The sequence below is a fragment of the Numida meleagris genome, chromosome 6 (assembly GCF_002078875.1).
Source record: "Numida meleagris isolate 19003 breed g44 Domestic line chromosome 6, NumMel1.0, whole genome shotgun sequence".
Classification (NCBI taxonomy): Eukaryota; Metazoa; Chordata; class Aves; order Galliformes; family Numididae; genus Numida; species Numida meleagris.
In genome coordinates, this window is record NC_034414.1 from 4,545,865 (window position 1) to 4,560,657 (window position 14,793).

General features: G+C 39.4%; 1 protein-coding gene across 4 annotated transcripts in view; it reads left to right on the forward strand.

Annotated features, from left to right (window-relative positions):
* The window catches only part of GAS2 (growth arrest specific 2), a 107,259-nt gene extending 94,375 nt beyond the window's left edge, over window positions 1–12,884 (forward strand). For all 4 annotated transcript variants that reach the window (XM_021402611.1, XM_021402609.1, XM_021402610.1 and 1 more), the window contains one exon: window positions 11,513–12,884. In XM_021402611.1, the coding sequence (XP_021258286.1) occupies window positions 11,513–11,731 (219 nt within the window). In that variant the 3' untranslated portion in view covers window positions 11,732–12,884. The remainder of the gene's footprint in view (window positions 1–11,512) is intronic.

Genomic DNA, 14,793 nt, shown 5'->3' on the forward strand with positions numbered 1-14,793 from the left:
GACCTCTCCAGTTGACCAGGAATGCCGATAAATGATGGAAAGTGGCTTGGCTATCTCTTCCGCCAGCTCCCTCAGTACTCTCGGGTGGATCTCATCTGGCCCCATGGACTTGTGGCAGTCCAGGTGGAGTAGTAGGTCTCTGACCGTTTCCTCCTGAATCATGGGGGGTTTGTTTCACTCCCCATCCAAGACTTCCACGTCAGAGAGTAGAGTGCTCTGAGAACAACTGGTCTGGCTTTTAAAGAGAGACAAAAAAGGCATTGAGAACCTCAGCCTTTTCACTGTCCTCAGTGGCCACATTCCCAGCTGCGTCCAGTAAAGAATGGAGATTCTCCTTGGTCCTCCTCTTACTGTTAATATATTTGTAAAAGAGTTTCTTGTTCCCTTTAATCCCAGCAGCCAAGCTTAGTTCAACCTGGGCCTTTGCCTTTCTAATTTTCTCCCTGCACATCCTAACAACCGCTTTGTACTCTTTCCAAGTTGCCTGTCCCTTCTTCCACAGGAGGTAGATTCTCTTTTTCTCCTGGAGCCTCAGGAAAAGCTCCCTGTTCATCCACGCCAGTCTCCTTCCCCGCCGGCTCATCTTGCGGCTCAGGGGAACAGCCTGTTCCTGCACCTTCAGGACTTCCTTCTTGAGGAGCAACCAGCCTTCCTGGACCCCTTTACCCTCCAGGACCAAATCCCAAGGGACCCTCCCTACCAGTCTCCTGAACAATTCAAAGTCTGCCCTCTGGAAGTCCAAGGTAGCAGTTTTGCTGTCCTCTCTCCTGGTTCCACCAAGAATTGAGAACTCTACCATTTCATGGTTACTCTGTCCAAGGCAGCCTCCAAATTCCACATCTCCCACCATACCTTCCCTGTTTGTAAACAGCAGGTCTAGCAGGGCACCTCCCCTGGTAGGTTCTCTCACCAGCTGCAGAAGGAAGTTATCTTCCATACACTCTAGAAACCTTCTAGACTGCTTCTTCTGCGCCGTGTTGTATTTCCAGCATATATCAGGGAAGTTGAAGTCCCCCATGAGGACAAGGGCTGGCAACTGTGCAACTTCAGCCAGCTGTTCATAGAATGCCTCATCTGTCTCTTCATCCTGGTTAGGTGGTCTATAACAGACCCCCACCAGGATGTCTGCCTTGTCAGCCTTTCCTTTGATCCTAATCCATAGAGATTCAATGTTGTCTTCCCCAGTTGCAAGCTCAATAACATCAAAACAGTCTCTAACATAGAGAGCCACACCACCACTCCTCCTTCCTTGCCTATCCTTTCTGAAGAACTTGTAGCCATCCATTGCAGCACTCCAGTCATGGGAGCGATCCCACCATGTTTCCGTAATGAAACAATCCAACATCTGTAGCAGCGGGCATACTACTGAGATATTTAGGTGGCACTTAGCACTGAGCTTTGTCACGAGGGCCATTTCAAACCAGTACATTCTATTTTCCACTCCCCATCTTACTGCTCACCCAAAACTAGAAGGGACAGTTAGCAAACTGACCTAACAGAAGGAGTCTATACTTGAATTACTGTCATGTAGACTTTCTTGTAAACCAATGAGGTAGCTTAGCAAAGTAATTTATGACTCCTGGGTGCCTTCCATGCTGTTAAAAGAGGAGGTATGTCCGGTGTGCAGCAGTGTGCTTGAGTTGTGCTGCCCATCCTTGCTCGGTAGCCCAAGGCAAGCCTGTTCTGTGCCAGGTACTGTCACCTGGAACAGTAAAGGTTCTCTACAGTTGGTTAAAAGATAACCTTGCCAGCTGAACACCTGCTCCACTAGGCAGCTGGCTCTTAGTCCAGCAAAGACAGTTAGCTTGCTTCTGGCTCTTTGCTTGGCAGCTTTTCTGGAAGGTGGGAATAAAGGTCTGAATTGCCTCAGATTAAGCAGACCTGGTACTTAAAGATTTTGCAGCTCAGAATTGCCTCTGAAAAAAGTACTGCTTCTTTCCACTTCCCCTCAGTAAGAAGCAGATACGTCCTTGTTCATAAAGAGGCCTGGTTCTGGATGTCAGATTTATTCCCACAGTACTTCCTTCCCTGGCAGGTACTGTACATCAGCAGGCAGCAAGGCAGTAGGAAATGCAAGCCCCAAAGGAACCAAACCCTTGTAAGCATCTGTAGGAGATGCTTCTGTAACACGGTGGCATGGCAAACAGCTCATCTCCCTGATCTAAAATGAACACATGTAATGAATTCAGCATCGGGTCTTGAGTTATAAGAAGCCTGCTCTGCCTTCCCACACACATACATTCATGCCTCTCTATTTTGCTCATCCCCACCAACAGCCCTCAAGCTGGTTACCATGGATTTTATATACCATCTCTGAATTGTCATTAAAAAAAAAGAAAACAACAAACCAAGGTAGTAATGCAAATGAAGGCACAATTATTGCTAAAATAAAGAAAAGGAAAAATACTATCCCCATTCAGTTATGTAGATAACGCTGCTTGGAAGCAAAACTGCAGTAGCACGTGAGCACCAAGGTGACATAAGGAACCCCCTGTACTACCTGGTAACATGTGTTACAATTAGCATTTCCCAAGTATTTCTGAGTTGCCTCCAGAATTATGATGCTTATTTGATATTGTACAACAATAGCTTTTAAAAGCCACCTTACACTAATTAACCATCTTGAGCCTTAGCACTGTTACTTGTCTAACAAGTGCTCCCACATTGCTTTTTCTATGACCCAGCTCAGCCCTTGAGAAGAGGCTCTCTGCTGCAGCTCATAGCAGCCTGGCTGCATGTGGCTTTCAACATCCTCAGCATTCACATTCAGCTGAGTTACACAGAGATCAAGAAGCCAAGAATCACTGTGAAGCACCCTTCCTCTCAGATATTTTCCAGTGCTAGGACAAGACTGCATCTTCTCGTTACTAGCTCTTCTACCAGGCAACTATTTCATGGTTACAACAGGCCATTCCTCACTCAGAGGACAAGACAGAAATTGCAGATCTTTCCTGTTGATCCTTTGCTATTCGGTTTGCAAATAAGAAGCCAACTGAACTTTTCCATATATATATTTCCACTAGTAGAAGGCTCTAGGAATACGTGCTTTATTAAATCTTTCTATTTAGTATTGGGTGTCTAACCCAATTGTGCTCATTTGATGAGGATAACGAATTTACAGTTGCATATGATTCATGTCACTTAAGCAGCGTTAGCATGTTTTCGATTTCTTCAGCAGGTGACCAGGTAATACAGGTCATACCTACAAGGTATGCTGACATACAGAGCTTCTGCAGACTGATTTCAGCCGAATCACCAGACACTTCTGGTGATTCTACAGCATACAGATGTCTTCAGCTCCCAGCTGAATCACCAGCCCTGTGATGAAAATGTGACGTCCTATAGCAGTGTTTCACAAGTGATAAAAAGAAACAGGTTTTACTGATAAGTTAGTTTAACAACTTGGGGAAGTATTGGAAAAATCAAATGAAATGTTGTCAGGTGGAAATCTCAAATGAGGTCCCCAGGATCCTTCTGCAGGAACTTGTAAATGGAATAAAAAAGGTTTGAAAAGAAAAGGAGTCCCAGCAGGTAGAGGTGTTCTCATTTCAGGGCAGCTTTACTTGTGCTTGTTGGTTTTTTAAAGTATTTTATTTTTTTATGGAAAGAAAGAGGGGTTTTTTGTGTTTTGTGGGGTTTCGTTTTGTTTCATTTTTGGCCAGTGGAGACAGTTGCCCAATGAACAGTTGATGAATGGACAATAATGTCGGCCTAGAAAAAAGAGAAATCACCATAAAAGTGAAATGACTGTCAATTAACTGAGGATGAGTGAGATGAAAGTAATCCACTTTGTATTCTCAAAGAAGAGAAATCTCACCCCTGTGGTTTAGTGAAGTAAAAAAGCTGATGTTATTCATCTCACAACAAATGTTTGTGAGATGAATAGGGGAATGACATGGCTGCTTTGTAAGGAGTGGCTGTAATTAACAGAGGATATTGTGGAATTTTTTAAATTCCTTATCCTTAAGGCTTTTTCAGAAAAGAAAAAAAAAGTCACTTAATTTAGCAAGAGAGTCAGATGTAGATTTCAGAAAAACATGGCCTGAAGTACATCTTGAAGAACTGGATAAATTCCTATTGCCTTCAGTAGGAACTGGATTAGTCACTTAATGAAAATGTTGTGTAACTGGTTTTTATTCAGTTTTATTCAACTTAGTTATGTTTCCCTTGAGACCTTTTTGTGCATATGGTAGTTAATCTGCTAGGAGGCCAGGACTTTACTTACATATCTCACATGGATCATTTTAATATCAGTACTTAAGTATTGTGCAGATTGCAAGCATTATGCTCCAGGTATTGTTAGTGAGCCTTCTGGCTGTGGCATCAGGTTTCAACATGTTTCCCTTTTCCACTTTCATTGTCATGTAGTGGTGGAACAATCTTAAGTCAACTTCAGTTATCACAGAAAATTCTGTGAGCAAGGGAGGAAACATAAACAAGACAGTTAAATAATTTAATACTTGTAATTGCCCCCTTTACTACACAGCATTGAAAAAAATTGATTCAACTCTAGCTTCCAAAACTTCCTCAGTCAAACTGGCAAAGGCCTAAGCTGGAAGGATCATTTTGAGAAATAGACATGTAAATAATTGTTCTGGCTAGCCAAACTCTGATCTTTTCAGTAAGGTCACAAAAAAGAAGACAGATGGTTTATTATTGAGTGTCCTGGTGGATGACAGGTTGGCCATGAGCCATCAGTGTTCCCTTGTGGCCAAGTAGGCCAATGGTATCCTGGGGTTCATTAAAAAGAGTGTGGCCAGCAGGTTGAGGGAGGTGATCCTCCTCTTCTATTCTGTCCTGATGAGGTCACATTTAGATTACTGTGTCCAGTTCAGGGGTCCCCTATTCAAGAAAGACTCCTAGAAGGAGTTCAGTGGAGGACCACAAAGATGATAAAAGGGCCTGGAGCATCTCCCGTATGAGGAAAGGCTGAGAAACCTGGGTCTGTTCAGCCTGCAGAAAAGAAGACTGAGGGGATCCGACCAAAGTTTATAAACATCTAAAGGGAGGTGGGGGACAAATGGATGAGGCCAGGCTCTTCTTGGTGGTGCGTAGTGATAGGATAAGGAGTAATGGCCTAAAACTTGAACACAGGGAGTTCCGTACTGACATGCGGAATAACTTCTTTATGGTGACAGAGCACTGGAACAGGCTGCCCATAGAGGCTGTGGAGTCTCCTTCTATGGAGATATTCAAGGCCCAACCAGATGCCTACCTGTGTGACCTGCTGTGGGGAACTTGCTTTAGCAGGGGGTTGGACTCAATGATCTCTTGAGATCTTTTCCAACCTCTGTGATTCTGTAATTGTGAAATAATAGGTAACACACATTTTATACTATACTGCAATAATACTATATTATATTAACCAATTATAGTACACAACATTTTGTTTTACAATAATACCATAAGCTGCTTTCACTTCACAAGTCCTGAAGCATTTCCACATTATTTTTGAGGCATAACTATGTAAAAATGACAAACATCTGTGTAGGAAAGACAAGTCATTGGAAACTCAAAATTTACAATTTTTCCCTTGTTAGATGAGTGACTGTTAAATGTATCTGTTGATTCTGCACTAAAGTTTATGGATTCTGATTACCTCTTAATTTAGTTGAATATATATGGCTTTGTTTTAAAGACTGAGTCTTCTTTATAAGTACAACAGAGTCTGTGACAGAGGACAAAATTAATACTCGTCTCACTCTTACTGCTGAAGAATAAATCACTATTAATTAATAAATGGTTCTGTTTATCTGAAGCAGTTTAGAATTAACTGTGGCAAATGGTACCAAAATATGTCATTGTGCCCTAAATCCTTATTCTTCTTTATTATGTGATTGTTATGTCTTTGGGCACCAGGTCAATAATGCTGCCATATAGTGAAAGGTAGATGTTCTTATATGCATTATCTATTGCACCACTATCATTCTTTCTTCTATCTTTAGCACTCTAATTAATTAACAGTTCTTGGTTAGGAGATTATATTTAAATTAGTATTCATCTTTGTTTTGCAGAAAGCTTCCTTTAATAGACTGTAAAATGTAAAGAGGTAAGGATAAGCTTAAAATGACTGTCTGGCCTGTAGCTGGCCTCCTGAATGCAAGTCCTGTCTTCAGAGAGAGGTCAGTAGTCCTCTCTGGGAAGTTTTGACTGAGCAATGATACAGCCACATTTTGAAGAAAAAGAAAGAAAGCAGATACTTTCATTTGCCATTTTCTGTTTCAGACAGCATGTTTAAGTTGCCTTTTGAGTATTTACACATTCTTTTAGTTTTTGCTTAGACAAACACTGTTCAATCTTCGGATCTGGAACAAACTTTGTAAAAATAGCTCAGTGGATTATGGAAGCCTTTTCTGATCCTTGTTTACTGTAAGGCTTGGTCAATATTTACTGTAATGAAATTACAGTAGGAGCCTTAGAAGGCTCTACTGGTGCAAGCCTTCATGGCTGCCTCTCCTATCAGGACTCAGTGTATCAGCTGCCACTGAAAATCATTCCAGCTGGAACTACACTGATGCAATTTTTCTATCACCTATTTAAGTCAATACTTCTTTTGCTCCCTACACCTGTCTGTCAGTCACTTGACACGTAGAAGTGTGGAGGTGCTCAAGCAGCTGGGAACTTTATAGGTTCTACATGAAAACTGAGCTCCTTCCTCAGTGAGAAATATCACTAGACATAAAACAATAATGGTTACTTTGCCCCAAAATGGAGATTTAGGGATTTTAAAGAATGCTTCCACTCTGGCTTATTTTTCACCAGAAATATTTATTATAAAAGCAGAAATGTTTACATTTGATTTGTTTAAAAAACATAGACATGAGCCAATGAAGCTTATAAATCATTTCTAAAGTATCATTCCATTGCAGTCTTTGTATATACAACACAGTGTAAGAGATGGTTTCACTAAACAGAGTGGATACCCCTTAGTGGATTTGATATCGTGAAAATCAATTTATTTTGTAACTCATAAGGGATGGTAGTTATTAAAACCCAACTCTAGCACAGCTAGAAATATTGTGACAAGCAATTACCATCAACACTTGACATGTTTGTTTCAAGTTGAGCTTTTTTTGTAATCCTTTTTCCATCTGAGTGAGATTCACTTACTGTGATTTAATACATACAAATCCCTGAAAATGAGAGAGAAATGTTAATTCCACAAGCTATTTTCCATGTCATTATCGTGTCTGCGGAGAGGGGAAGCACGAGCTCACTTACGGGGGTTTTAGAACTACAACAAAAACTCAGAGGTCCCTAAACAAAACCATTTGTAATGACTGGAGCAATAGATGTCACATCACTTCAAACTTATAAAAGTAATAGAAATCATCTAAAATAGCTTTTTATAATCCTATGTTAAGAGGGGGCTGAATAAGAGGTGACCTAATGAGGGAGGACACAAAACAAAACTGGGTTTTGAGGGGTGTATTCTTCATGTTTTTAAGTAGGGACATTTCTTTCTATAATCTGATCATAGGATAATTCAGGTTGGAAGGGACTGAGATACATTTGTCTACCAAAATGCACGTTAATATGCTCTAAGGTTACTTTGGTGTGGATGAATAATTAATACTTGGAACTGGCTCCGTAATTTGCGCTTCTCCAGATTTGCAGAGCAGAGGTTCAAATTCCTTAGTTGTGCACTTAGGCACATAAGTGAGGTCTTAAGCATCTAAAATCACCCTTATGTTCTGTCAGACTCATGCTTTTCTCTGCGAAGACATTCATACGCACAAGTCCAATGACAAAAGGAGAATGAAAGCCAATAATAATAACAGCTGCAGGGAGCTCTTTTTCTTCCACATACTCTTGGGAATTGCTCCCATGACCCCTTTTGTCCATAAGAGTGAACTCTACGTAGGCAATAGTGGTAACATCTCTTATGAAATGGATGTTGCAATGGCTGGAAATTTTTAAAAATAGAAATGTATCTAAATCTAACCTAACTAGCTCTTAAATCTGATGGAATTTCATGATTTTGGTCTAAATTTTATGATGAGCTCAAGAGATTAGGTTTCATAATCTCTGCTAACTAGGTACTTTTAACATCTGTAATTATGTGTCTTGCAACAATTAGGAGACTGTTAGATGTTCTTGATGGCATTTTCAGGTCACTGAATCCTTGGGGAATTAGGAAAACAGCATAGAGCAACAATTACCTGCAAAGTTCTGAAAATTCATTTCCTCGTTCAAATGTATTTAGAAGAGGTGGTGTAAATGCCTCTGTTTTCACTGTACAGACACGTACTGGAAATTAGCACACTGGCAGTTTGATACTATCAGTGATCATGGAAATACAAGGTTGCTGAACATTACTATTAAGTAATGCTAATCTATGGTTTGCAGGCCTGCACGTCACTAAACATAGTGACTAATGCTGAGATCTGAGAAAGTCACTCTTTGGCCTAGAGAGGAGGGTAGATCACTAATATCAGTGGTACAGACAAGTAGCAGCAAAGTGATTCCTAAATAGTATCAGCAGCATTTGCCGCAAAAAATGTTGGAATCTGAGCATGTGGTAAAGGTGTGCAGTGTGACTCTTGGGCTTACCACTGGGTTTGAAGCCTGCCAGGTAGTGGCAGTGAGATCTTCTAGCTTGCTGGGTTCTGACAAAGCAGTGTGACTAAACCTTACCAACACTGTGATCTTCTTATTTCTGGCCTGCAATGCCTCTGGGGTCACTGTGAAAATGTACTCATTTAGAAGTTTGTTTAATTACGTAGTTCTGAATAACTCTGAAAAAAAGGCCCCCTAAGTGCTAAGATACAAGCAGTGAGAGTTACATCTACAGATGACAATGCATCTCAGTGGCTCATATTCAGTAAAACTTAATTGAAATGTATCCAGTTCTTACCTTTCCCAATCTCATTAGCCTCTTACTTTGGGAGTGCAAAATTCTCTTTGTGCAGCCACAGGTGTGATGCATTGTGTTATTTTGCCAGATGCCTTTGGATTTTACAATCCACATACTCACAGTATGTAACCTACATCATTTCTGAAGCTGGCCTAAAGTCACGCTGACTGCCTCCAGACCATGATTTGCTTTAGGTTGTTGAGTTTGGCTTGCAGAGCCCAGCCCTGGTTCCATTAAAGCCAGTAGGATTCTTTCCGTTGGCTTTTGCAGGACTTGGCTGGGATTTACCACATGCAATTCCTCCAATTCCCCTCTTCTCCCTGAAATATTCTGAAAGAAAATTGTAATATAATCTGAAGAATAACAACATTGAGGCAGATTTTTGGTTCCTGTAAAACACAGTGGATTTTTTTTCAATTCAGTAGAACTATGCTCATTTACACAAGCTTAGTATCTTTACATACAGCCTAATTTCTCTTTAATAAGCCACAAAGCTCTCTGAATTCATTTATATGATAAACAGACCAGCTCAAACAATATCTCACTTTGATGCTGGAGTCCTACGTAATGACAGCTTTTTTTTTTTTTACCTAGCTTCTATTGAATATTGTGGATATAACCTCTTGGAATACCCTTAAATGCATAGCAAAACAATCCATAATTTCTCCCTCTGTGCTGCTATTATTTGATAATGTTTTCTCAGATGGTTGCCTCTCCCAAGATTCCACTGTTTCAGCTGAAACATGGATTGTATAGAGAACAGCTTCAGTGGCAGCCTTGCTTCACACATAACAGATAATGAAGATTCACAGCAGCCACAAACATGTGTTGGATTTTATTTCACAGGAAAGGTTTTCTCAGTTTTAATTGGCTGCGGAGCAGTGGGAAAATTCATGAGTGTCATAAATTTATTGACATTGATAACCAACTAATAAAAATCATTGTTATGGTATGCAGTCTCTTCTTTCTCAGAGATCTCATTCAATGGAAAAACTGAATGATGTGGATTATAAAATCGCAGACAAAAGTTTCATCCTCAGCTGAAGTGTGTTGGAGTGGAAAGTGCTTTTATATATATATATATGTATAAATGACTTTTACATATAAGAGAATTCTTTTATGCGTCTGTGAATCCGGAGCAACTTTGAAGTTAGCAGAATTATTCTGAATTTGTGCTGGTGTTACTGACACCAAAATACGTCTATAGGACTAAAATGGTGCTTTTGTGGCACAGCACAGCAGAAATAATGACTGTATAGGATGCAGAAAAATCCAGTCTCTACAGAAAACAAGCATTCAAGGAATTTCCTACTGTAATAATATTATTTTTAAAAAAGAGGAGCAAGATAGAAGATGTACCTTTAAGCTGAGAATCAGGAAATAACATACCAGCAGCAGGTTTTATTTGTCTGTGCAGCAATCCCTAAGGGAAATTGAACCAAATATAATTTTTACTAACTTTCCATTCGTAACTCTCAATCATAAGTCCAGATTCTAACTTCTTTCGGAACGTGAACCCCTCTCTGACAATATGGGGAAGCTGAAATTCAGCAGCACCTCACTCACTCCCACTGCAGTGTCAGATGTTGTAGTGGATTGAAGTTGTGTTTAAAATGCATTTTCTTCAAAAGTTTTGGGGGGGGGTATTTCTCCAAATGTATTTTTTAAGCATTCAAAGAGGATAAAGCTGCTAAATAAAATTCTGTAAGCAGTTGTCTCAAGGCTTTGTCAATGTTTGAACAGCAGTTTTCAATTTAATGTAAAAAACATTTGCTTCTTTCATGATATATTGTCCAGACTAAAGACATGACTCAAATCTCATACTGCTGAAGGCCAATCATACTGTTTTAAATTCAAAATGAAGGCTTGAAATTAAGGATATACTTATGTCTACAGCATATTTTTAGGCTGAGGTGAGGCGTTCTTATGTTTTGTTTTGAACAGTTACATTCTTGCCTTCTGTTATCCATTTTTGTTTAATTAGAGATTATTGGTTTTATTTTTTTGTTTTGTCATCTGTGCTGTGTGCACTGATCTGAGTTGTGCTATGTTACAAAAGGTTCATGTGCAGCGTACATCTCAGAACTGCAGATACTATTAGCCCTCCTGGGAGCTGTGGGCATGCAGTGCTCACATCCTTTGCAGTCATAAATCCAAATGCCATTGTCCGGGCTGCGTTAAGGGCACGTTGTCTAGGGGTGGTGTTTTTACAAGGGGAATGCTTAATTTCTTGTGCTGTCGCTAAATGATTCTTTGCATCCATCCTGTAATGAAAAGCCAGCTTCTAGACCTCTAAAATGGTATCTTCACCAACACATTTGAAGAACACCCCTGTTCCCTACCTGCCATGTTTAAGCTAAGCACATGAAGAACAGGATCACAGCGTCATATGACTTGAAAAACGTGGAGACGTGTTTACGTCAGATAGGAAAATCTTTAGTTTTAAATACTATTTCACTTTCTTAACATTTCTTCAAAATGCTCATAGTTCTGAAATTTGAATGACAAACGTTCTACTATTTCTTTTCCTATTGTAAAGCAGACTACAAGCATAAGTCTGTGTCTTTAGAGAAAGCGGAGCTTTTTCCATTAGGAAAAATAACACTGACTGGCTCAACTTGAAGACTCTTGTTTTCCTTTCTTATGTCATTTCAGATGCTGCACAACAAGCATGTGATGGTCCGTGTTGGAGGAGGATGGGAGACTTTTGCAGGTTACTTACTGAAACACGACCCATGCCGAATGCTGCAGATCTCACGAGTGGATGGGAAAACTTCTCCAGTCCAGAGCAAGTCTCCAACTCTCAGGGACATTAATCCAGACAACTATCTGGTTGTTTCTGCCCATTACAAAACCAAGAAGGAGATTAAGTGAAAGAAGCTTCTCATGCAATTGGGACTCTATATACGTAGGTCCAAATTATTTTCTCAAGTGTAGTAAATTTAGTTCATGCTTTAAAAGGACTTCAGAAAACTTAAGACAGACTGGAAATGGCAACCCATTTTGAAGATCTCTGAATTGTAGAACTATTTATTTCTAGTACTGTATCTTTTATAGCAAATTACCCTTGCTAGGCTAATTACTACAATCTGATAAGAAATAGACATATATTTTTAGCCAAATTATTACTCTTTAATACGTGAATGTATACGTAGAGTTACATAAAGGAGTGGATCTTGTTAATGGAAGAAAATACATAATACAATATATTTGTATGAAAATCTTATGACATTGAATCCTTCACTGTTAGGTTAGTCAGAAAATATATCTATGCAGGTGGAAAGAAGTATTGGTGGGAATTATTTGGTAATGCCTCTTGAAATCAGAATTGACTATTTTTTATGGGTTGCAAGATATTTTTTTAAACCAACAGAGTATGAAGAGACTCGTTGCATGCCAAACAAATTCCCAAAGTGATTACTTAAAAAAGAAAAAAGCCCAAGAAAAAGGAGCCACGACCCTTGTACTCTTTAAAGCTGAAGACAATACTTAGTGCTAGATGTGCGTGTAGATCCTTCCTGTTCCTGACAAAGTTGCCCCATATAGAAAGGGGAGGAAGCCAAGAGGTTGCCCCTTCCTCTCCCAGACGATAGTGCTAGCTAGTACGAGCAGCATGCTGCGCTGCAGGCCTTGAAGGGAAGCTGTAAAGGATGCACAGCTTTCTACCCAAGGGGGTTCAGAAGATGCAAGTCCATCCTTTGTCACAAAACACTGCACTATTCTTGAATCTGAGCTTTTCCTTCCCCTGATTTGTAATTCTGTTGGTCATGCCAAATATAAACTATTCATTACCCCGTCAGTTGAGCGATTCACATTCTTGTATATCATTCACACACCTCTAAAATAGCTAAAGGCATACCGGGGCTTAGTTCATAATTTTGGCTACTCTTCTTTGTTTATATTTGGTAATTTGTATGCCTTATAACTTCCTAGAAAAATCATCTTATAGGATTATTTCACTGACTGTGTAAATTTGAGCAGAACTCATTTCATTACAAATGAAATAAACTTTTTAAAACTACTCATACATTTTTTGGTATTTGTAATCTGTACTCCTGTGCTCTGCTGCTACTGACTGAATGCGTATAATGCAGAACTGCTTGCTCACCTCATAAGAAATGAAAGAGAGAATGGTGCAAGCATTCACTTTTTACAGGTAACACAGAAAATGCCTGGATTTTGTTGAAAAATGTTTTTTCTTTGCAGGAAAGAAAAGGATTAAGTGTTCTGGAAGTCACCTTTTAAAGTGTCAGTTGTAAAAAATCTGTATTTTGCTTTTTACGTTGAACTGGAACACATACAAATGCATTGTATACATGAAAGGATGTGCTGCTGTGTTCTTTTAAATTAAAGGCAACATTTCTATTGACTAGAGCAAGACAGTTTCAAGACCTTCCTCTTTCAAGCTGGATGCCTTACTGAAATCAGCATGTTTTACCATGCTTAGTAGAACCACCTCACCTTACTGCCTACAAATACCTGCTGAATACAAACAGCACACAACTGTACATTAAGCAGCAGTACATAACTCCAAACGTGTCTTCAGAAAGAAGCATCACAGCCTTCATTTTAAGCCATTTTGTAGGAAAAGTAAATATATACTCAGCCAGTCCTTTGAAAGGCCATAGGAAGAGCACATCTATATAGAAGCAATGTATTTAGCCCTTACAAGAATGGGAAATAGATCATAAGCGAAATTAGTTAGAAAAAGAAACCAAGGAAGCACAGCTGAAAAAGAAAGAAATCACATTTTTAATATATGTGGAAAGATCTGTTTGCAAATGAAGAGAGAAGAAAAACAAAACACTTGAGAAAGTGTCAGATGTTTACTTTGGAATGGTGGTTACTCTTTCAAACATAAATTGTTCTGTTTTCATCATCCAAGATTAAGCTTACTTTACTGTTTTTTTTTTTTCAAAACATTTGAAGATATTTACATGTTGATAGATTAGGAGCAGACACTTGCAGTTATACACAAAAAAAGTGTACTTAGATTTATTTCAGTATTAAGCTTCAACAAATAATCTTGGTAAATCCAAACTAAGATTCTAAATTAAAAAGAAAAAAGAACTAACACATGCCATTCGACTTCAGCTATCAAAATAATTTTCTGTGAACTCAAACTCACATGAGAACAGTTCTTCACTTAACACTTTGACTTAATCAGTGGCAGAATGGGAGATCATAAATATCTTACAGAACTTTTTAAAGCATTGCTCGTTACGACCTGACCTGACTGAGATGATTGCAGGTGGGGCTTGCTGCATTAGATGCACCTGGGATGGCTGTGGTGAGCAGAGGAGGAAGTTAAAGTGGGAGCAGCAGTAAAAGCAACCAACTGACCATCACAGTAAATTAACTAGTTCTGCCAACAGGTGCTGGGAATATCTTATTCAGAAGGTAAGTGTGTATTAATTATATAAATGGCTTTTTCTTGATGTATTGGACCTTATAGCAACATAGGAGTTATAGACTTTATTGTGAATCAGTTTGCTCTGAGGAGGTAAGAGCCTGAAACTCAATTTACAAAGTCAAATCTTGTTCAAGGCAGCGTGGCCCTTGTTGTCTGCTACAGTGATGAGGACAGAAGTGTTTGTGGAGGAAAACAAGTTTCATTACTTAACTATTGTGAGTAACGCTGAAGTTTCTTTGTTCCCAATGTATGGTATTAAGGTATCTAGCCCAGATTTTTTAGAGACTGAACTGAATAGCAAAGGATCAACAGGAAAGATCTGCAATTTCTGTCTTGTCCTCTGAGTGAGGAATGGCCTGTTGTAACCATGAAATAGTTGCCTGGTAGAAGAGCTAGTAACGAGAAGATGCAGTCTTGTCCTAGCACTGGAAAATATCTGAGAGGAAGGGTGCTTCACAGTGATTCTTGGCTTCTTGATCTCTGTGTAACTCAGCTGAATGTGAATGCTGAGGATGTTGAAAGC